General features: G+C 39.7%; 2 protein-coding genes across 4 annotated transcripts in view; both read left to right on the forward strand.

The window, feature by feature from the left end:
- Positions 1–3,612, forward strand: part of ANKIB1 (ankyrin repeat and IBR domain containing 1) — an 89,336-nt gene extending 85,724 nt beyond the window's left edge. For all 3 annotated transcript variants that reach the window (XM_030943458.1, XM_030943460.1, XM_030943459.1), the window contains exon 20: positions 347–3,612. In XM_030943458.1, the coding sequence (XP_030799318.1) occupies positions 347–1,096 (750 nt within the window). In that variant the 3' untranslated portion in view covers positions 1,097–3,612. The remainder of the gene's footprint in view (positions 1–346) is intronic.
- Positions 3,613–8,175: 4,563 nt separating this feature from the next.
- GATAD1 (GATA zinc finger domain containing 1) lies at positions 8,176–12,932 on the forward strand. Its single transcript, XM_030944079.1, is given in 6 exon segments — positions 8,176–8,370; positions 8,373–8,464; positions 8,570–8,695; positions 8,989–9,048; positions 10,128–10,311; positions 11,103–12,932. Coding segments are annotated over 6 exon segments (777 nt in total). The 5' UTR covers positions 8,176–8,246; the 3' UTR covers positions 11,294–12,932.
- The last annotated feature ends 11,949 nt before the right edge of the window (positions 12,933–24,881 follow it).

Genomic DNA, 24,881 nt, shown 5'->3' on the forward strand with positions numbered 1-24,881 from the left:
ATCTCCCCTAATCTCTTTTCCATTCTCTCTGCTTTGCTTGCTCTCCTCTGCTCTGCCTTTCTGTGTCATTTTGTCTCTGCAAATTTTCTTAATTCTTCAAGGAGAAAGGGAGAATCTAGGACAACAAATTATACATTCACAATGGTAAGAATTGCTAAACAATCACTGACATAACAATAGTTACCTTTTAAATTGTGTTGTCAGCTCTGTTGGTAAAAATTGATTCTGATAAAGGACATGTAGGAATAATAAATGAATTTCAGATTTGAGCCAAAATTGCTTTTCATCCAAAGTATGTAACAAGATGCAGGTTTTATTCTGAGAGCATCCTTATGTATTTCCACAGGCTCTGAGTTCTCTGGATGAAGATGACCCAAACATCCTGCTAGCTATTCAGCTGTCATTACAAGAATCTGGCTTGGCCATAGATGAAGAAACTAGAGACTTTCTAAATAATGAGGCATCTTTAGGAGCAATAGGTACCTCTTTGCCTACAAGACTGGACTCTGCTCCCATCAGTATAGACAACCCAAGGGGTGCTTTGAGCAGCTCTGAGCTGCTAGAACTTGGTGACAGTCTGATGAGACTGGGTGCAGGCAATGATCCCTTCTCAGCCGATCGTCTTCATTCCCACCCCTGCAGCGAGACAAGAAGTGGATTATACTCAACTTCAAGCGATGCTGATTCCAGCAGTCAAGATCCCAATACCAATGAAAATCTGCTTGGAAATATTATGGCCTGGTTTCATGACATGAACCCACAGAGTATTGCCCTGATCCCCTCAACAAGTACAGAAACAGATGAGGAGTCACAGCAGCCCAGCACTGAAGATGGGTCAGCAGGGCAACCAAATCTTACAGACACAGGGCTGGAGCCTCAGGAAGAGCATGCACTGTTTGAGGATGCACTCAAAAATGAAGGCAGAGGAACCCAAACAGAGGAAAGCACTTCTGAAGAAAATATTATTCCAAGAGAAACAGTATCACAAATTGGTGATAACAGGGAGGTAACAAGCACCCTAGATAATTCAGGAGATAGTTCAAGTCAGACTCCTCAAACCTCAAGTGAATGGACTGAACATGTGCATCTGGTATGAATGAAAACTAAATCTGGAGTAAAAGAATGGCAGTGACAGATGGTACAGTATGTGGAGTAAGCATTATGGAGGCTTTGATCCACATAATTACAGCTCAGTTGTAACCACTGACGTAACAATGGATATTTAGGAGTTCTCTTGAACTGCAGTTCTTCATAATGGTGTGAACCTTTCAAGGAATATCCTTTGCATTTAATTAGGTAGTATTTGCCTTTTTGCTCTCAAGAGAAAGGAATAAGTAGGTTGTATTCCACATTCCTAATACAATGCAGCATCTGTTTAGCCTTAGGTTGATGATCCTTAACTTGAAAGTATGGATTAAAGGCTTACACTGATTATTTTGTTTGGTTTTCCTAAGAAATAGTTTATTCCATTTTTTAGAACTCATAATTTCACCAAAATAACATCTAGCTGTTCATTTGCATTTTAGTTTTGTTTTCCATAACTTTTCCTCAGTCATTTTTCATTTTTGTTAGCAGTGTGAACGGAGGTATTTAATGCTTCTCTGTAGTACTGCTCCAGGAACAAGTTTTAGGGGATATTCTTTCCCTTTAAAATCAAAGATTTTTTCATGTCTATTTACAGTCCAAATGTGCCAAACTGTGAAAAGTTAACTGGCAGTAGCCTAATGAAACAGTGCAGTGTTACCCTATCCAACTAATCCCACAATTCTTAGCAATGGAAGAAACCACTGGGTAGCATTGCATCTCCAAATTTAACTGGCATATGTTGCCATGGTGACTGCATTTAATTAAATGTAGCCTGTATCTTAACTTAATAAAACCTAATGCTGCTGTTAAACAGTTATTTTAAATATTAAAATACAGTGAGTTAGCAACAGCTATGCTGTATTTTAAGAGACACTTTAATGGAAGTGCAATCATAGTTCTTTGTTTTCATAATTCTACAAAGCATTTTATGCACTAATAGTGCAATTACTTTTAATGATAACATTTTATAAAAATATAGGAATACAGAATTTTCATATATTAATCAGTCCCACAATTAAAAGATAACACATCCTGCTCAACATATTACGGTGCCTTTGCCTAACCCAACTGGATAGTTGCCACAGTTAAACAAGTAATTCAAATTCAGTGTTTGTTCTGGAGTAACTATGCTATTAATTGCAAAGACCTCCATAAAACCACCCATGGCCTTGCCTTTACAGTAAATAACTAAATGTTCAGTCAGTGTTTTTGCATATACAAAACACTACTAGGTATTTGTTCAATTGCACAATATTCATTTGCTGTGTGATTACTGTTTAGTGTAAGAAAAAAAATAAAATTTAAAAAAAAACACAAAAAAACCTTTTCCTAGTTGTTGTACCGTGAAAAACAAAAATACTGGTTTTAGATTTGCTTAAAAGCATCAATCTACAGTTAGTGAGATACAATGGTACAGTATGTAATTACAACTAGAATAAGTTGTTCAAATGGCTGTTTTAATTACATATAATCAAAACTTTTCATAACATGAGCAAATTACATACACTCCACTTTAAGTTTTGCTAAACTGTTACCAGAGATTTGTTGATATGATATAAAAGTTTATTACTACTGAGTGTGTATAGGCAAGTGTCATGATAGCAAAGTTTATGTATTGATTACTGTGAGTTCAAGTGAGTGTTTTGGTAACTAATTCATGCAAATCCAGCTTTGGAACCTTGCAGTTACAAGGTTCATATTAGTAAAAAATGAAATAATAATATTTTACCCTTACCCCATAAAAACCTTGTCCATTTTCAAGCATCTTTAGAGAGAATGAATTAGAATAGTCTAAATAATTTTCCAACTTTTCCTCTAGCCACCCTACTCCTGACATAATATTAAGCCTTTGAAAAATACCTATAGGTATAAAGTCCTTCAACTGAAATGGTCCTTCATGAACTGTCATCATGAATTGGTCTGAAAGTTGTTTAACTCACATAGCTTCCTTGAATGGTAATTTCTGAATAGAAAGATTCTCACAAAAAGATTGTGTATTGCATTGAGATGTCTTGCAAAGTTGCAGTAAGATATGTAAGAGTGCTCTCTGTGAAGATAGTGAAGTTTGTGGGTTCTGGTTTTATGTAATTTGGTTAGGTTGTGCAGTATATCCATTGTTTCCGTGTTACTCTTATGAGCATGAAATTAGACTATTAAATTTGTATTTTCTTGGTACTTATTTTAACATCATAGTCATTGACTTTACAATTCAAAAATAAAAGTTTGGCAAGACTATTTTGTAAACCTGTTAATTTTATAATGTAAAAAAATTACTCTAACCTTGAATTGTTATTTGCACTTTCATAGTCTATACTTGATACATTCCCACTTTATATACAGGTAGGATACTACAACCATGTAGATGTTTGGCCAAATGAATGCTGTTAATAATATGTAAAATTCTTTGATTAAACATTTATTACTTAAACTAATCCCGTTCTGTCTCATTACATCTTAGACTTACTGTAGCAGGTCCTTGAGACTGCTGACAGACATTTTTAGGGTATGTTCAGTACTGTGCCAGATTAGGTGGATGCCATATAGTAAGCTGAATGTTTTGATTTGTAAATATAAAGTACCATCATTTGAAAAAAATCTAAAACAGAATTTGTCTTAATTGCTACACTCATTTTGTGCATTTGTTCTTTGTAGAGTAATGCCTTGTCACTAGGAGTAGTGGTGCTAAAGAGGGGGAGCTAATTTTTGTGAAAGATTCTGTTAAGCAGTGTTACTTAAATGCCACTTAATATCCACTCTCCGTTGTCACCTGGAAATTCCAGAGTGCCTCTGTTACATTAGTAGCCTAAACTATTTTTTTCATTGTTACAGTAATGTCATCAACCTCCTCTGCCAAGCCTGCCAAGATCATGTAGCCACAGACTGGTTTGGGTTAGAAGGGACCTTAAAGACCATGTTGTTCCAACCCCCCTTCCATGCACCAGGACACCTTTCATTAGACCAAGCTGCTCAGAGCTCCATCCCACCCAGCCTTGAACACTTCCAGTGATGGAGCATTCCCAGCTTCTCTGGGCAACCTGTTCCAGTGCCTCAGCACCCTCACAGAAGGCATCCCACTGTAATACTCAGGAAGGGTGGTGACAGTGGAAGCCAAAACATGGACACAAAGATAGCCAGTTTGTTTACAAGCTCTAGAGACAGCTTGTCTGGCTCAAGAGACAGCTTTAACATGCCTTGAAAGAACCAAGTACTCATGGTCATTTTATGTTATCTCTGCCATTGCTTTACCTACCCATGTCCCTCATGAGGCCCAAAAACCAAAGACCTCACAAAATCCAGGGTGAATTCCTGGCTCTACTACAAGCTCTAATGAGTAATTAAGACCCAAAAGCTGCAAAGATAGATGCATGTTACTTATGCAAGTAATAACTGTGCAATACATCTCAAGAACAGCATCACTTGTGGCTCTGGGAATTAAGGGAGTACAAGCTGCTTTTCTCACAAGACAGCTGTTAAGAACAGAACCATGTGGAAATGCAGCATGCACCAGTCCATCAGATTTATACCCAATTTCATGCATTTACAACACAAATATTTCTGGAGAAGCAGCCCATGTGCATCCTCTGCAGCTGACTGTGGAACAGTGACACGCACATAGTAAGAATAAAGGATTCTTCAGCTGTGAGCCAGCTGACTGCAGGCTAGCAGTAAGAAGCTAGGAGGAAGAAATGCAATTAAATCCAGTGCAGAATAATTCAACTGCTGAAGCCTGAAATGAGCAGTGTGTGCAGATTTGCATCACTTCCAATAAAAACCACTCTCACTGAGAGCTCCTGAGGAGAAACAGTTCTGCACTGACAGCCAGTGTGTCTAACACAGTTCCCCTCCACAGGTGGAGCCAACATTTTATTTCCTCCACTTCTTTGTGGAGTCTACATTGGAAGTTTCACAGAGCAGGGGTGGGCTCTGGTAACTCCAAAGGGCAGCCCTTTCTCTTATTGGGGTAAAAATAAAATAAACTGGAAATACACATTAATTGGAAGAAAACATTTACTCTGCAACTTTAGCTGAGCTTACACAGCACAAAATGCCTCAGCTGCATCAGGCACATCCAGTCAGGCCTCAGACTGAGTCAACCCACTCCAGCTCCAAGGAGAGGCTAGTTCTGTTAAGGAGAATCAGGAAACTGAAGAGGCTGCTCAAAATTTGGGATTGACATTTTAAAGCTTGAGATCCTCTGGAGAGAAGGTACTTTACTTAAACTCCTGAGCCCCACCTCTCCTTCTACCCATAACTCCCAGGTATGCAGCAACTCATAGAACATTTCAGCTGTTGCCAAGATAAAAGACATGCTGGGTGTAATTTCTGACAAAACATCATAACCACTGTTCTTTGTGTCACCTTCCAGGTGAGGCAGGGATGATCAAACTGCACTGACAGCAATCCCTGCCTCTCTCTGGTCTTACACAAGGCCAACAGAATAATCATACCAAGAACACTGTAATCTCGAGGTGTTGTTTTACTATGGTTCCATTGAAATGACAGAACCACACTTGTCAAGAAATACTAAACTAAAACTTTTTGACAACATAAAAATGGTTGTCTAAACCATTTTTGATTATCTTAAACTACCACCTCAGATTAGGTTTCTTAAAGTTAAAGCTTTATTCATTTGGGGTTTTTTTTATTCAAGTTATAATTTAAAAGAAAGAATAATCACAGTGGGTAAGTCATCAACAATATACAACAGCATATTTAATTAAGAGTATACACATATATGTGAGCCACACACATTCTATATTTGTGACAGAAAAGACCCTGCACATGGTTGCAGAAAGACCAAAGGGTTAGAAACCAGGAAGATGGTAGAACTGGTGTTGAAAAAAACAACTATTGCAATTTTTATTTGCTACCCATTAACAATAAATCTTATAAAAAATCACAAAATAAAAACCTTCACAAAGTATTAGATACTTATCTGGACAGAAATGGACATTGTCACTCACTTCTAGCCCCTTTCTACGCAGACTAGTGAAGCTATGCCAATGTGATGGCAGTGAGAGGGGCCCAGCACTGGAGGACAGCTGAGGTGGGTGCTTGGGAACAAAAGCAGGCAGAAGCTGCAAAAAAAAGTGGTGGGAAGAGCTTAAGGGCTTTGAGAGATCACTTATCTGCAAAATACAACTACAGAGAGATGCATTAAAGAAAGAGTAAACAAAAAAAAATGCACCTGATAAGTATAAACAGCTTGAAAAGAGATGAGGGTAAATTAGTATTTAAATCAAAATTGAGGAATAAATTTGGCATCTGAGACATGAAAGTCAAATTTGGTGTGAAAGAGGCCTGCAAGAGGTGAAACATAGCTGTCAGTAGCAACCCAGGCACACCCTGCATCCACAGCACACTGCATGAGGGGAGCATCTATTAATAGATTCCTGCATATTTGTGTCCACCGAGGACAAGACAAAAATCAATTTCATTTGCACCAAAGAAGCTTTAAATAAACCTTAAGGACAGAAACTGAATATGGGAACTAAGAGACTGCAAATCCTCATGTGTGACTGGGCATTTCTTTCCTAACATCCAACTAGAAAAACATCTCCATGGGATGGCCCCGGGCCATGTGAGTGTCAGTAGGTGAGGAAGCACTGTTAGATCCATGGCTCTTACATTTGGCTCTCAAAGCTTCACAAAGGCACATGTTCATTCCCCGGCCTTTTAAATTACTTGATACATGGCTGAGGCTTCATGCAAAAGGGGCAGAGAATCATAGAGTGGCTCGTATATGAAGGGGACCTTTAAGACCATCTAGTTCTTACCACCCATGCCATGGGCAGGGTCACCTTCCATTAGACCAGGTTCAGGGCCCCACCAACCTGACCTTGAACACTTCCAGGGATGGGGCATCCGTAACTTCTCTGGGCAGCCTGTTCCAGTGCCTGACCACCTTCAAAGTAGAGGATATCTTCCAAATATTTAATATAAATGAAGGCCAAACTGGCATATGTTGATGGCAATACCCACCAACACTTTCTCCTGAATCAGGACAATCATTGCAATCCATCTCCTGTCTCCTGATTTTCTGTTGAGCCAGAAGAGTGACAGCTACAAATCCTTGAATGACAGCACCTGGTGTGGTGGTGTTCACAGGGGTCCCAGGACGAGAGAAGAGATGAGAATCTTGACTCCATGTTTCAGAAGGCTGATTTATTATTATATATATTATATTAAAAGAAAATGATATATTAAAACTATACTAAAAGAACAGAAGAAAGGATTTCATCAGAAGGCTAGCAAGCAATAGAAAGGAATAGAATGATAATAAAATCTTGTGATTGACCAGAGAGTCTGAGACAGCTGGACTGTGATTCGCCATTAATTAAAAACAACACATGAGACCAATCAAAGATGCACCTGTTGCATTCCACAGCAGCAAATTATTGTTTTTCTTTTCCTCTGAGGCCTCTCAGTGTCTCAGGAGAAAAAATCCTAACTAAAGGATTTTTCATAAAATATGTCTGTGACAACCTGCTGCATAGAATCAGAATGTTATGGGTTGGAAGCTGCCTTAAAGGTCATCCAGTCCCAGCCCCCCTGCCATGAGCAGAGACACCTCCCACTAGACCAGGTCTCATCCAGCACAGTCCTTATCCAGCACAGTTTTGAACACTGCTAGGTTTGAGGCATCCACAGCCTGCCTGGGCAACCAGTTTCAGTATCTCACCACATTCACAGTAGAGAATTTCTTCCTAAATCTAATATAAAAGCTCCATCTTTCAGTTTGTACCCATTCTCCTCTGTCCTGTTCCGTCACTGCTGTTCCTGACAGAGTCCCTCTATGGCTTCCCTGTAGGTCTCCTTCAGATACTGGAAGGGGCTGCGAGGTCTCCAGACGCCCTTCTCCGGGCTGACCAGCCCCAAGGGCACCATCGGGCCTCCGTCCCTCACCGGGACCGACGGGACACCGCTCTCTGTGCCACGGCTCGGGCCGAGGCGAGAGCAGCCCCTGAGCGGGCCGCGCTCCGTTTGTCCCGGGGCCGGGGCCCGGCCGCCGCCAGCAGAGGGCAGGCCCGGCCCCGCCGCTCCCGGCCCCGCCGCAGCCACATCCGCCGCCGCCGGGAAGGGGCCGGCGCCGGGGCCGCTGTGGGCGCCGCGCTCCCGCCGCTCGCTGTCGGGCCCGCGGGCCCCGCGCCGGCCTCAGGATGCCGCTGGGGCTGAAGCCCACCTGCAGCGTATGCCGCAGCACGTCCTCCTCCATGTGGAAGAAGGGCGGGCAGGGCGAGATCCTGTGCAACAACTGCACGGCCCGCTCGGCGCCGCCGCCCCCGCCGCCTTCGCCACCACCTCGGCGGCCGCCGCCCAGCACAGCAACGGCGGCGGCGGCGGCGGCGGTGGCGGCGGAGGCGGTGGCGGGAAGCAGGTGAGGGGGCCGAGGGCGAGGGCGATGCAGCCGCCGGGGCCGGGCGGGGCCGGGGCCGGGGTGTTCGGGCCGTCCCCCTCGTATTCATCGTGCTGTTCCCCGCAGAGCAAGCAGGAGATCCACCGGCGCTCGGCGCGGCTCAGGAACACCAAGTACAAGTCTGCGCCCGCCGCGGAGAAGAAGGTTTCCACCAAGGGCAAGGGCAGGAGGCACATCTTCAAGCTGAAAAACGTAAGGCGGAGCGGCTGGGTCGGGAGCCTGTGCCGGGCTGGGGCGGACACGGAGCCCGCGGGAGGAGTGGGAAGAGAAAGCGGTCATGGGAGTTCAGCACTCACTTCTCCACATAAAATCTTGGAGATGAAAACGTTCGCTCTGTTGCTTTGGGCTTTAATATAATAATGTTTGATAGTTTTCTTAGAAGATTATGTATCTGTATGTTGTCTGAAAAGAAAAACAATTTCTGGAACTTTACGGTTGATTTGTTTTAATGCTCTTGATTTTCTATTTCTGTATTCTTTTCTTAGCCCATCAAAGCTCCTGAGTCTGTATCCACTATAATTACAGCAGAATCAATTTTTTATAAGGTATGGTTTATGCAAATCTGTTTGCAAAAATTATTATTCTGTTTCCAGTGTCAAGAATTATCATGGACAGTGAAAGCACTAGAGATATAATCACAGAAACTGTTCTTTCTTGCGTGACAGTGGTGTAGGATTTTGGTTTGCCATAGTTATTGCCATTAAATCTTGCAAGGTAGTTTACCTAAGTAGTTTAAATAGTTACCATTGTCCCAGGTTTTTCTCTTCCAAGAAAACGTGCCTTTTTTTTTTTAATTATTGCTGTCAGCATTTTTAAACTTAACTTGCACTGTGCAGAGGTCAAGTGACTGGAGATGATTATTTAGATTTGTGTGATGTTTCCTACCTTAGGTGCAGAACATATTTCCCATAGAGGGGGTGGGTTGCAGTGTCCCAACATCTCAGCTAGCTCCCATTTGAGAGCTGGTGCAAGCAGTCCCAAACACCTGGGAACAAGATCTGTTGGCACTTGCAGTGAAGCAAGAGGGAGCCTTCTCACATTCATGCTTGAGAGTGGCTTTACCAGCATGCCAAGGTGTTGGTGTTCTAAAGTTCTGACATTTGCTTTTGTTTCCCAGCAGTACAAGCAAACAGAATGCTTTTTCCCCCTTTTCCCTCCCCAAAAAAGTCAGGATTGGCAGTGGGAGACTGCACAGCCAGTGGTGGCCTGAGATTCCATACTCTCCAGCGACCTGATGCTTCATGCCTGGCATTCCACATGAATCTCTTGTTTGCTGTTGACCGGTTCAGAAAAGAATTACTGTCTTCTGTTTTTATCAGAAATTCCTAAGAACTATGTCAAAGCTTCTGTCCTCCTTATGTAGAATGTTGCTACTTTGATACTTTGCAGTGTTGTTGTGAATAGGCCTGTTTGGGGTTGTTTGTGTTCTTTTTATCTGTTTTAAAAACACCTTTCTTTCTTATGCCACTATTCTTTTGCATGTGGCTGAATTGAAGCTGCCTTTCAAGACTGGCATAAATTAGGAGAATTTAGGGTACTGATACTTAATATATGAATAAGGATGTGAAGTGAAGCTGACAAAAATCAGGCTGTTTGATTTCAGTGTCATTTGTACATCTTCTAGGGTGTGTACTACCAAATTGGAGATGTTGTTTCGGTGGTTGATGAGCAGGATGGAAGAACATACTACGCTCAGATCCGTGGGTTTATTCAGGACCAATACTGTGAAAAGAGTGCTGCACTAACCTGGCTCATTCCCACGCAAGCCAGCCCCAAAGACTGTTTTGACCCAGCATCCTATATCATAGGTAATCTCTGAGCCTTCACTTTGTGCAGCTACTTGGATGTGCCTATGCTAATGCAGAGTTGTATTCTTTGAATGAACATTTTAGCTTTTCAAGGTATTTCATGCACGTTCCACATTTTAGACTCTAATCTTGTAAACATCTCATTTACTGTAATAACACTTTTTATTTATCTTGTGTATATAATATGATAACCACTATTGCAGTGTGTGATTATCTTGTACTGTGATTATCTGAGTGTTTGTGGATACAATTACAGTTGTGCAGCTTTAAAGATTAAATTATTGCTCTATAGATAGGTTTAAACCATAGTAACTTTGATTCTGATATACCAGTCCAAGTTGTTTCTTTTAAAGTGACCTGAATTACTTGATCTTTATCCTGACATAGCATGCAAGCACTGGCACAGAGACTGTTCTGCTACTGATGATAAAATTAGTAATTCAGAAAAGTCCTTCTAACAGGCAGGACACAAATAGAATGTATTTTAAATATATTAACTACAGTATAGAATAGACTGTAGTGAATAAAATAGAATAGAATGTATTTTAAATATATTAACTACAGTATTCACTCAAATACCAGAATGCTTCAAGTGGGATGGAGGGGAAGATCAGCCCAGCAAAATTAAAGGTAGAGATTTCTTGCCTAATACAGGAGGCTGCCTTCCTAGGAAAGCCATGGATTGCAAAGGCAAATTCTGTAAGGGAATGTTGGCTGTTGTGGCATATTTTTATTCAACATATTTAGTTTTATGCCTTTAAGTTTTATCTTTGAATTTATTTTTTTTCTAGGACCAGAAGAAGATCTCCCAAGAAAAATGGAGTATTTAGAATTTGTTTGTCATGCACCTTCGGAGTATTTCAAGTCTCGATCATCTCCCTTCCCTACTGTTCCTACAAGGCCAGAGAAGGGCTATATATGGACTCATGTGGGACCTACTCCTGCAATCTCCATTAAAGAAACTGTAGCAAATAATTTATAATTTTTAAGGAATTCTTTGGACTAGTTATTTTGTGTGTATCCTCCAGTTTGTAAACCCCTTACAAGAAGTTTTAAAAATTATAAAATGTGCTGGTTTATTTTACAGATTATGGTATTTATTTTTTTTATATATATCAGACCTTTGAAGTGGAAGTTTTCATTCCTGTTGATGCATCATTTCGGTGCTCTGCTCTTCAGATATTATTGCTCATCTTGGGACATAACCACAAGTTTCATGTCATCTTTGACTTCTGAAAGTTGCCTTTAGTATTCATTCTTATTTTTTAAGTTATTTTCCAGAAGAGGAGTTTAAAAGATATAATCATCCTGCATTTTATATGACTGTTTAATTTAGTTAACTGTGACTGCTGGTTTTATTCCCTTGTTAAATAATTTAAAACTAGCTTCACCTAAATACCAAAATGGTCAGTGATGCAATTAACACTTTTCTGTTACATGGAGAGGAGTGATCTACCTGGATTTGTCCAGACTAAAACCTCATCCACAAAGAGGCACTCTAAAAGTCACCTTTTATGGGAATTTTGTTAATCTGAATCTGAAACATGGGCCATGTGTGTAGCTTTCTGCTAAACTTACTTATATAAGGGCATACATTTCCTGGAAAATTGGATGCAAATTCAAAAATTAATGCTATTTGCTATCCTGGCATTCTCATTGCAGAAGTGTATCTGCATTTCCTGAGCAAGCCAACACTGACATATGATTTGAGTTGCAGACTGTTAATATTTGTTTGCCTGTTAGCTTGGACTCATAAAATTGATTTTAAATTGTTTTTTCAGTGTTCACAATTAATGATGGTAAGAAGAAAAAATGGTCAGGCAATTAAAATTTAAAAAAAATCAATAAGGGGAAAAAATTAATTTTATGTATTGACAGTCTCAGCATAACTAGGAATATGAATAAATACCAGAATGGGAGAAATGCCACATACTAAAATACCAATGAACATTTTTGCCCTAAACATTTTACAAGCCAGGCGTGAGATGTGCTTGTTTGGCATGAATTCCAAGGGCTTAGTGGTTCCTGCTACTTGCGAAGGACGAGAGCTGTGGCTTTAAGTGGCCTTAAATTTAAATGTACTGATATTTTCCTTTTTTTTTTCTTTGTATGAACATAAGTGAACAGCACCCAGAAGGCCCAAATCACCTTTAAGATACTGTGTGAAAGCATGGAAATGTTTCACCAGGCTTCTGTTCTAACTTTATAAAAGGCTTTGATTTAAGATGTAACATATTTGAAATTCTCAGGTATTGACAAGTTTTAGTACAGTGGGACCTGTGAGGGCAGGAATCAGATAGATTTGTTTTGGCCTGCAGCCTCTGTTCTGCCTTCTTTAAATACAAGGAAGAACAATCAGCCTTAAGGGAGCAGATGCTAAAGTTAAGGGATACTGTCAATAATTCAAAATGCTCAGAAATTAGCAGTAGATTGGTAATACAGAGTTAAATCTTAATCTTCAGTCGCTTACAAAGATGAGATGTGTGCCTGTGTTTAGTGTGTTGCAGTGATTGATCCCAAGGTGACCTCCCTTCTCTCCATTCTCTCCTTTCAATTCCTCTGGGTTTTTTCTTCTTATTTCTTTATTAACAATTCCAAGAAAATAAAAATAACAAATCCTATATTTACAGTAACCAGAGTGACTTCCTTGACTCAAATGTTTCCCTTCCTTTTGTCTGCAGTCCACAAGGTTTTCACTTGGGATCACTGTAAAGTCCCTGTGCTGCCTCAGCATAATCCATGGGCCTGTCCTCTTCTGTGGGCTGCCTTATCTTATCTGAATTACCAGGGTTGGAAAAGGCCTTGATGGTCATTGGGCCCAATGAAGTTTAGCTGTGTTCCTTGTCAAATCCTTAGAGGAATAAGGAGGGAAACAATGTGTTACATTGTTTTGGTTTTTTGAGTTCCTACAAGGTACACCAAATGAAAAGTACTTTTTGCCATTTGCCTTATTTGTCAATAAATTGTAGTATAAAAGGGACAATTTATTTTTCATCAGAATACACCTTTCTAGAATTCAGTGCTGCTGGCAATTCAAGTATTATATTTCCAACTGCAGTCTAAACAGACAAAAATACTTTTTTTTCAGAGAGCTATGGAATAACTTCCTTTAGTAAACACTAAGTAATTTTAGTTTACTTTTTATTATACTGGGAAATGTTAAAAAATAATACAGATGAACAAGAATTCTGAGTGTAAGGTCTCAAAAGAGAGTGGATTTGCAGGCAATGACTGTAACTAAAGTGTTATACTTCATTTATAGGAATTTGAATGGTTGCACTGTCCTGTTTTTCTTGTGTTCAGAACATTACCCAGTAACACAGGGAAAATGATTGGCTCTCCAGACAGCTTCTTATGGATGGACTGGCTGAAGTGTGGGACCTCCAAGGGCAACGTCTCTGAAAATTCCTCATCTCTCTCATATTAGGAAAATGGAGGACAAAATGAAGACCTGCAAAATGGACTCACAGCAGAAGGAATATCAGATGATCCTATGGGGACAGGCTTTGATGCCCTGCAGCTAAGGGAGCTGAGCTCACCCATTTCTGTCTTCTAGCTTGGTAATTCCCCGTGCCAAAATGTAGGTAGGTTTCATATTTGTATCACTGGACTATGAGTGGATACTGCTGCTGAATTTATGGCCTTGTGTTGAGCTCCAGAGTTGTGACCAGCCAACAGTAATTTTCATCAAGGCATTTTAATTCTAAAGATGGAACTTGCAGCCAAGAGCTAAAAGCCACAGAGCATATATAAAATACTGAGTACCACATAGACATGTGGCCTGTGCCCTGAGGCACACATTGCAGGAAATCTGTGGGAGGAGTAGCCCTTAACATTCATGTGAACTTCACTGTACCAAAACAATACTTACTGGAGAAGGGTTTCCATTTGGACAATGGCTTTGTTGGGAGCAGAATACTTTCTGGGAAATGTGATGCAAGCACAATGGATAAATAAGTGTGTGGCTCCTTGAGCTCCTAAAATGAAGCTGGGGTTCCTCTCTTGCTGCTGTGCTGTGCTACATGATAATCATCTCAGTCATCCTGGCAGAGGTTGGATCAGGCCCCTACAGCTTGGTATCCAAGCCAATCCAATAGCTTTGCTTTCATGTAATGCAGCCTTCAACTTTAATATTATACAAGAAGCAAAGCATACATTTATTGTGATTTGTGGTATATGATGTATTAGGATTATTAAAGGCCCTAAATAGTCTTACAGAACTGAGAACAAAAATATTAATAGGTGTAGTATTGAAGTTTCAACTGCTCTTTACAGTTACTGAAAGACAAATTATAATTTTATTCTATTTTCACACAGATAGAATTGGTACATCTGTTAGATAGGAGACTACATCCCTCCAAAATTATGGAAGATGAGCATTATGTGCTGAAGCAGAAACACTTTTACAAAAGCTAACAGTTGTTAATAGTTCTTTTTGTGTGCTCCCTACTACACAATCTCGTGATCACTGATAACAGAATTTTTTATTTGGCAATTGTTTCTCTTTCACCCACACAGTCATGCTTACCTCCAGGAAGACTACATTACTTTTTTTTTACTCAGCCCTTCTAGTTGGTGATTTGTTTTACTTGAATTTAGCCTACAGCTTCAGTGAGATTATTTTTCTTTTCTGGTTTGGTAGCTTCAATCACAAGAACAACTTCATGGACAACATCTCCAGGTGGTTCATGCATCTTTATGAAATGCTTCAAGTACTTCTATGTCTGTTTAATCAAAAAGAAGTATTACTGGAATCTAGTTTTAATAGAAGGTTGTTTTAACCTGAACATATCAAGATTATCCTGTGCAGGGCATTTAAACTCTGAACAGTTAACCCAGGCACCTGCTTACGTATGGCAATTGGGCTCCTGCAACATCTTTTGAGCTCCTTCATTTAGGGAGAACAGAGCAGGAATATTCCTCTTTTCTCATGAAGCTCTCTAGGGGCAAAGTTGCTTTCAGTAGTTCCACCTGTCCTCCCACACTCCATCAGTGTCCCTGGGGACTTCTTTGCTGAAGACCATCACACCTCTCTGTGTTTGTCAGTGTAAAGTACCCTGCTGTAAACTGGCTCTGTCAACTGACCTAGGTTTGAAACAATCATGATACCTTTCCTCTTAACACAAATCTTACCCTAGAGAACTTCAGTAGGAATGTTCAGTTTTGTATTCAGATCGTCAAACCCTTGATAATCCTTCTCAGTGTATGTAGAATCCTACATAATGGATGTTCCCTTTCTCTCTGACTAGGTTACTTTTGTATAAAATTACACTGTAAGGCTGCTTGTGGTAGTGAATCTGAATTATGTAAGCAGAATTTGGGAACCTCTCCTCTCCTAAGCCTAGATTTCAGCAGGTCATTAAGAATTAAAGCAAAAAGTAACCTGTCCTTTTAATCTGTGTGCCCTTCTCATGTATCTATTTCCCAAATTGCGAGAATCCACATACAGAATTTTCCAGTTACCTCTCCTTAAAGACTTTCTTGGAGCATTCTTATAGCTCTTTTTCTAAACTATGTTGTAACAGACCACTGCTAGGCAAGGTAAAGGACTTGCCTCTTCTTTATGAGATGCTGATTGCAAACTGTGGAGGAAATGGAAGTAGCTTTGGCATTTATTGTTGGCCAAAACAAAACCAAAAGCAAGCACTTAATGCCTGCAGAGTTTGCACAGCCTGAATATGGTTTAATTGCTCCATTGATAAGTGGAAATGATATGTTGTAACATAACATATCCATATGGGGCTATACAAAGGAACAAATACTGGGACAGTGCCAGGGACACATATTGCCATGTACTTCCTTGGTGGGCTCTCTAGTCAAGCTTAACCCAGCAGCTCCTGAATTAAATTGAGGCCATTAGGAAAGAAGGTCCACCTCAGCTTTTAGTGACCAGCAATATTTTTGACACAAAGGTCAAAGATAGAAAAAAGTAAAAATGTCTCTTCTAGAAAATTATTGTAAAAGTCAGTGCAAGATCTGGGGAAAATCTGTTTTAAAAAATCTCTTGTCAATTTGGTTTTACCCACCCACATTCCTGCCATAAAGGAGTGGCATGTGTGATAGGCTGTTTGTTTCTGACATCCCCAGTTCTGCTCTATCCTTTTTGATGCAGTGGGATGTAAACAGCACATAACATTTGACAGCACACATGAAGGAACAGCAAGGGGTTTTTTTGAAGGAATGCTTTCTGAAGTCTCTCTTTCTGTTTCTTCTCTATTCATTTCTAACATTCAAATTCCTTTTAACAACAGGCTGGTGTTTAATGGGGGATCATCACTTAGGAGTAACAAGCACTAGACCCTATCACATTATTTTTTCTTTTTTAACGAGACATTTTGTCTGCCAAGTACAGTCAAGTTTTGTGAAGGTCTTCTGTAGTGTTTTATTACCAACCTTTGTTTTTCACAGGCCTGAAAAGCTTACTCAACAGGGGTGTTTTTCAGCTGCTGGTGCTGTTTCACTGTTCAGTCCCTGTCAAGGTCAGATGAATAGGTTGAACACCACAGGTGTCTCTGCACAGCGCTGGTGTTAGACACATGCAGTGCTGGGGCACAGGCTCTGGGCTGGCCAGTACAAGGCATGGATATACTGAACAAGAAAAGGGCCTCACCAGTGACTGAGACTGGAAATACAAGGAGAGGGTGAGAGCTGAGACTGTTCAGCATGCAATAAAGATGACTTGGTGGGGGAGGGAAACTTACTGATGTGTCTAAATACAGGATAAAAATATTTATTGAAAGCACAGAGATCCACAGCAAGACAATCTTACTTTAGGAGGAGCCACAGCAAGACAATCCTACTATAGGAGACTCTATAGCAGCATTCTGTTAATTTTGTGGTTCTAGTTTCCTCTCACCAAACCTAAATAGTAGAGCAGATAGGGAATTATTTCTGCAAATACTTAAGTCAAATACAAAGCAAAAGAAGTCCCCATGCAATGCTGTCAATTGAGTATACATTACAGACCTCAAAGGTTTTTTAATAGTTAATGTATGAAAATGCTATCCAATTAATACAGGCACACAGAAATAATCTGAAAGGGAGCCCAGAAGCTGAAATTAAATGCCTCCTCAGCACTCAATATGCATATACAGAAAGGTGTATCAAATGTTTGAGAGATGTATATGCTTAGACAGAGCTCATGAATATAGAAAAACAATTTGCCAGTTAAAAAAGTTCAGCAAAATTTGAATATCACCTGATTCAGTATTTTCAGTATTCTGATTAAAATATACAGTCCATAATACATTGTAGTATGCACAACTATAGCACAAGATTTGAAGACTAAACGTAGCAGCATGAGGTTGTTGTATTACTTCATGCTTGGAATAAACTTGAAATTAAATAATCATATTTTGTTTCCACATTTTTAATGTTTAGAAAACGTCACCCACTGCAAATTCTCAATCCACCCATGATTCCCACAAATGACATTATTTGCAAAGATAACTGCCAAGGAACTCCAGGAAATAAAAGTTCACTTATGAGAGGCCCTGATATTTACCTTCCCTACCATGTGCAATGTCTTTGAGTGTTAATGGGTACTGTGTGCAAGACCTTCTCAAGCAGTGAACTTTCAGTGTATTGCCTTTGATTCCAGCTACAGGAAGAAAATACCTCAAAAAGATAACATTAAAAAACAATAGCATCTCAAGCACAGCATGCCTTGCTTAAGAGCATATTTAGAGTATGTCAGCTCTGACATATCCTGAGCAGAAAACAGGGACTGAGGCATTATTTCTTTTTCACAGAATCAGCTGCTGTGGGATGGCAGTTTCTCAATTGCTTTTCTAGCCTAGTTCCTCCAGCTATTAATGATATTATATGTACCCAAAGAACCAGTCTGTAATATTATTAATTAGAACATTTTCAGCTCCAGAAAGCTGAGAAACATGTGGAGACCTCTAAAGAGTTAATTTGGTTTGTGATCCATCCTGACAGCCAAAGGGACAGCAGGGATTCAAGCTGCTTCCCTCTGCTAGGATCAAGTGGGAAGGGTCTGAATGCTCAGGCTCCCATGGTCTGACAAAGGCGCAGACTGTGTCTAAACACAGGCACCACACTGATCAAGCAATTAGATAATTAGAACAACTTCAATATAGCTAAGAAAAAAAATGTTATGCATACATTTGTCTGTATCCAAAATACCCAGTTTTTTATTTGTCACCTTGCAACTGAGATTTGTAAGTGACCTTCCTGTAACATATATGCTCTATCTGTTGTTAAACCTTGTTTTCTGTCTTGGAAGAGGACACAAGAAATCCATCTTGCTTCATGTTTTGAAACATCACTACCATCCATCCTCACCACATCTTAGGTAAAATGTTTTTCTGTTTTGTCTGTGCTGCCGCTATTGGATCTTTCACAAACAGCTGTGAGCGCATTTATAATTTTCCATCAAGTGTGCAGATCATGAATATCAAGACAAGAAAATTAGAAAACATTTTAGCCTGAAATACTAGCAAGCACTATTTTGTGGACATTCACAAAACCAAACATTTCCACTGGGAAGAAAAGCAGTTTAAAGTACAGAGAAGAATGTGGGAAAAATTGGATGTGACAAACAATATTGTCCCTGGTTATGCAGTCCCAATAAGAATAGAATCACTGATCATGCTGTCTTGAACAAATGAAGTTTCCTAAACTCTGGGAAAAATTTAGATTTTTTTCATTTGTTGACATTTTCTTCTTAGCTGTAACTGAGAAGAAACCTCTACAAAATCACATTATACATTTTTCTCTAATTATCTGGGTAGGTTGTTACAGTACCATAGTCTCTCTTCTCAGGGTCAGAACAGTATCTTGTTTACAACACTTTGAATTCATTACAATTTACAGAGAAAGAAACTTGGTCTTAAAAAACAAGAACTGTTCTTCATAAAATACAGTTCTTCATAAAGTACAGGGAGTTTCTCTGCATTTTGTTACAGTGCCCAAATTATAAAATCAGCTCTTGTTGCCATAGTTGGACCCACCTGGGTCACAAGACTGAAAATCTGCAGAGATGAAACTGTAGAAGTACTTCAGTGCTGAGAACATATGCTGCTTGCAAAATAATAAGGAAAGCATGAAAATCTAAGATCTGTGTTATTGATACTTGCTTTTTAGTTTCTATAATGTGGCTTTTAATTTTTCAACTGCTAACTGGAAAGGGTGACTTTCTCCATCAATCACCTACAGAAAAAAAAATATCAGCAAGAATAAAAAGATTGAATTTTCAAAGAGGTAACTTATGTTACACAACTTATGTGGCAAATACATCTTGCAGTCCTTGAGGGGAAACATTTGCAAACCAAATTTACTCGTAGCATGACAAACTGAGAGCTGACAAATGTCAGAGCAGAACAGTGCCTGCACAGAATGAGTGCAATCCTACACATCTTATGACACCCCCCTGCTGCCACTCTGCAGTCTGAGAAAATGATGGGCTGTCTCAAAAAGCACTGCACAGGGCCCCATCTCTTCGCTTGGCCTTGGGTTGCATTTTCAGCTTTTTCTGATTGTTCCCTGCAAGTTCATCTCACCGAAGAAAGGCCTGTGAAGAGGCCACCCTACAGCCTGTATTCCACCCTACAGCCTTTTCTGGAATTCATTTCACCATAGCAGGGAGTTGGGATAAGATATCCACTTAAAACTAAGAAATGAAATTAACATTTCTCTCTCCACCTGCCTGCCTGCTCCAGCTGCTCAGGGAAGAAGGAGCAACCTGGGAAGGCTCTTCAGTAGCTCCCAACCATGGCCCCTTAGGAGAGATCAACTTTTCCTTGTGCTCCATGGAACAGGGGTCTTGCATTCCTTATAGACAGAGAGGAACAGCCTCGTGTGTCTCCTGCCACCCCAGCACTCTGCCTGCTCCCCACTGCAAGAGTTCAGTGCTGCTTTAGACCCACTGTCCTCACCAAGACATGGCTCAGCCAGCAGGACCTGCAGGGCTGGACAGCTGCTGGGGAAGGACAAAGAGATCCAATCACCTAACATGGGAAGAAGGGCTTGGCAAACACTAAAACAGTAAACCACCCAATAGCTCCTGTTGTAGCCTTTAAGTATCTAAACAAGGTCACAATGCTCTAATTATAAAATAACTTCAGCAGTGCTTTGGCAATATACAAGCATTACATTAAAGTAATACATATTATTAAGAAATAATTTTATTAGTATTTCCTGAAACTTGGTAATAATTATGGAAGTGGAGATTAGCACTGAATCTGTAATTAGCTCATCTGAAGGACCCAGTTACCTTCCCAACAGAAAATGGGCATTAAACCATGTGGATGGTTTTAATCCTGCCGGTGCTAATGCTGGAATTATATAAATTGGTACTGATGGCATTTTGTGGGTGGTTCCAAACATTTTGGTTTTTATTCTTTGCTTTTTATTCTACAAAGCTGCTGATCTCTGGAAATAAGGGAAATTGCCCAACACCTGCATGAGCTTAGCAATTTTTGATGTACCAAAATCCAGTTTCAGTGTCCCCACTGGGTCTCCACAAGCTCCATACTGTGCTGTAGCTGTGCCTACATAGGTAGTAATCATTCCTGCAGAATCCTAAGAGCTGGTTTTGTGTAAACAGGGAAGAACGAGCTCATCTTTTTGCACTCAGGAGTCCCAGACTGACTTTGTCCCTGAGATATGATTTCAACTAATTCAAGCTATTAAAGACTTTTGGAGACTTTAAAGACTGGTGGGGGACAGCACTGCTGAGAGATGCAAAATCTGCCCTGGTTAACTAGTAGCAGCTGACATGACTGTTGTAGGACATTACAGGAAGGCCACATATATGAAAGTCTTAAAAAAGCCCTGCCTGCTGTTAGAGGATATAGAGGATTGATTTTCGCCACTTCTTTTCTGTTAATCTGATTTACACTTGTGACCTAAACACCAGCAAACTGATTTAGCATTTCTACTACTGCCTGAACATCTCAAAGTAGTTAATCCTGGACCTCTTTGTTGCATCACTGCAACAGCAGGCTAAACCTTGGTCAACAGATTTCCATTTCACTGTGGTGCCTAAGAGAGATTGTTACTGTTTGGGCTATTTTAGAAAGGGGAAAACTCAAGCAATTGAACCTTAAAGGCAAAATTCTCAAGGGGTGGCAGTAAATGGGTTATTCCCAAATAATGCCTGTGAGAGACAAGTGAATCCTTACCTGTCAACTGACATTGACAAATTGTAGTCCAATCTCCCAACTTTGTTCCACAGGATCAACTCTGCAAATACCTGCCGAACTCATGCAAGAAACTCTGTTCTATTTCTGGTCTCTTCAAAGTTCCTCCACAGCTTATGGATTTATGATTGTTATCTTAACTTCTTGGAAAGTAGGCTTCACTCCCACCCTACTGCATGAGCTTAGGAGCTATGAAATAATAGACAAGGAGTCAGATCCTCATGCACTGATACAGCATGCATGGATTTTACTATTTTCACAATAACTAGGAGTTATTAAATAAATTAAGCAAGAAGTCAAATTATAAATTACATTAATAAGATTTAAAAGTCAATTATATATTTTAATAATTTTATATATATGTACACACACACACACACCCAGTTAACTGGAGTAAAATAGCCTGTGAAAAAAAATCAAGTTTATGCAATGCTTTTGCTTTGAAATTGTGTTTTAAAATATTTATTTGCTTTTAGGCTGGAGAAATTGACTATGTTTCTGTAATGCCACAAGAGAGGGATGGAGAAACTCCCCATATGGACATTAAATGCACAGATTGGTCTACACAAAATTTAGACTTGTTTGGTGAACTAAAGGCTAAAGTACATTTCAAACCTAATATAAATGATAAAATTCTAGTGTTTTAACCAGGCTGGTAACTGTCATGCTTAAAATATTGTCAAGCAGAGTTCTAGCTGGTGACATCATCTATTGAACATAAGGCTAAGTAATTTAAGCCTCCACAGATGTTGCTTATCTTTTAAGTTAATTTCAAGTGGATTAAGAAATCTTTTCCATTTTTCTCTTTGAAAATAGAACAAAGTTTGATTCCTTAAGAAATTAGACAATCAATGACCTTGTGAAACTTTTCCTATACACCAGAAATACTGTTTCCCAAAGAATAAATGTGATTTATGGCAGAATACCATTAAAAGGACCCAACACACTGGATGAGATTTAATGTGCCCCAATGCCCCCAATTCCTGGAAAAGCAAATCTGTAAGATTTTCATCATTAAGAATTACTAGATTCCCTCAACATTCAGACATATAAGTTTCTCAGCAGAGTTAATTGCAGCAATTAAACCAGGATTTAACAGAACTGACCTGCTACCTCACTTTTTCCCCCCCCTGAAACTTTTCCAGTCAATACTCAGTCTAGAATGGCAGATCACTTTCAAAACAGGTACATTTTCCCAAAGCATTATTTGAAAAAAATAATGCTTTCAGCTAACCAGCTGAAAGAAGACAGCTCCAAACATAAAATTAATTTTAAGAAAAATTATTGAATAGTAGTGGAAACCAAGTTCCTATTAAAAAATTTAAAGAACCCCTTGCACACTGGAAACAGGGTTACTGTTTGCATCATTTATGTATAACATTGTTTTCTTCAGAAGTCCCTCAACTATAGGGAAAGACTGGTAGGCAGTGGAGGAAAGATCACTGACAGCTGACAATGTTGGTGACAAGTGAAGTGAAAGAAAAAAGTTACCCCAGGTTATCAAACTTTTATAAGGGCTGTAATATATACCCAGAAAAACAGACATCATTATCCTTTAAGAGAGGTAGGAGAACTAGTGAGGAGGCACAGGACTTGTTCATCTCTAGATTGCTGCTTCACAGAGCTGGTTTAGTTCTTGACTTGATGGAGGAGAATAGAAAACAGGTTCAAACATGACACGCACTGCTTGTCAGCCTGTGCAATCATCATGAGCCATTGCAGCTAAATCCTACTGCCCTACAGAATGTGAAACTAATGTCATCAGTCCCTTTTCTCTTGGAGTGCCTCTCCCTCCCAGGCCTTGTGCAAGAGCCTCTACATTGCATAACACTTGAAGAGAAGGCATTATCCTCCTCTGAGCTACAGGCTTAATGCTCCTTGAACATCAGACTTACAACAGATCTTAGCTAGGCTTCATTTACACTCTCTTCCAAGGTGAGATGTCAATGTAACTCAGAATGTAGCCAAGGTCACCTAGCAGCAGGTAGTTATTCAGTGACCTCCTCCTTGGATCACATGAACCTGCCCTCAGCATCATCCAGGTTACATTTGAAGGGGAATGTCTGAATTAACACCGAGCTCATTCACTGGTGAAATTCCTTGCATGGAAGAAGGAGGACAGAGATTTGGAACTTTGACTTCCTCGGCTTTAAGAACATTTTCCATGACAGTGTAGTACATAATTTTGGTTGAGGACTGATAAGACCTTGGCATACAGCAAACTTTCCTTTTTAACTCTGCAATATAATTCTTGGCACTGAAGTACAGTAATTCCACTTAAATGACTCCCAGTGTGAGGACAGTACAAAAATCTATGGAACTGTCTTTGCTACCATCACAATTAGCCTGTGACTGGTCCTTTCAGAGTTAAGTATCAGTACATTATGAGATCATCAGTACCAGGAACATTAAATACTTTCCATTTCTAATGAAATTTTGTACAACCATTATCTAGACCTAAACTGAAGAACAGATACTGCTGCTAATTTTGGCTAATCTGGATGTTTTTGTAATATCTAAAGATTTCTTTACCAAGTAAAGATGTAATAAACCACAGGGTTCTGTAAACAATTTTGGCACAGACAGAGCCAGAAGACCACCTTCTTACAGAGGTTCTGGATGTAGGAAAGAATCCTTGACTGAAAAATCTAAGCCAGTAGGTGAAAGAGTAAGTGAAAACTCCTATTGATACCTGAGAAACTGCAGGAACTAATCAATAAATTAACTGGGCTGAAGTTTCAAATGCAAGTATTTGAACTGATGTTAATATAGTACTTCCTTGGCTTAGAGATGAAGACTATTTTGAAGGGGAAGCAAAATGCTGTGAAAGAGTCAAACACACTCATGGGAAACATCTCTAGTTTTTTTTCCTCCTTATGTTAAGACCGGGTTATCTACGTATCAGTTAAGGAACACAACTCTTTAGCAATCTCCATGGAAGACAAGAGTTGTGAAAAATTTCAGATGTAACATTAGAAAGTTTCCAAGCATCTGAAACATTTTTAGTGGTCTCCAGGAAAAAAAGCAGGGGTAAGAAGGTGCAGGTGCTGTGAAATGCAATTTGGTATTCTTCTGATTAACAAACAGTGGCAGAAAACAAGATGCAAGTATCTTGGTCTGGTTTTTCCTGCTATATTGTGGAAATATTAGTCTAGTTGCCTGCTAATATACATATGAAGTACCATCCTCCTCTAAGCCCTCCAAAGGCCCTTGGAGAATGGTTTTATAGACTATTTTAAAAACATATCCCCCATTAATATTACAATCTATTTGACCAGATTCTATTTGTTGTGAGGGAGTAAGCAGGGACAGGAAATCATTGTTAGATTGTGCCAAGTAAATTGATAAAAACCAAAGTTTAAAAGTTTATATGATAAACAAGTGGACAGAACATAACCAATGTTC

The sequence above is a fragment of the Camarhynchus parvulus genome, chromosome 2 (genome assembly GCF_901933205.1).
Source record: "Camarhynchus parvulus chromosome 2, STF_HiC, whole genome shotgun sequence".
Taxonomy (NCBI): Eukaryota; Metazoa; Chordata; class Aves; order Passeriformes; family Thraupidae; genus Camarhynchus; species Camarhynchus parvulus.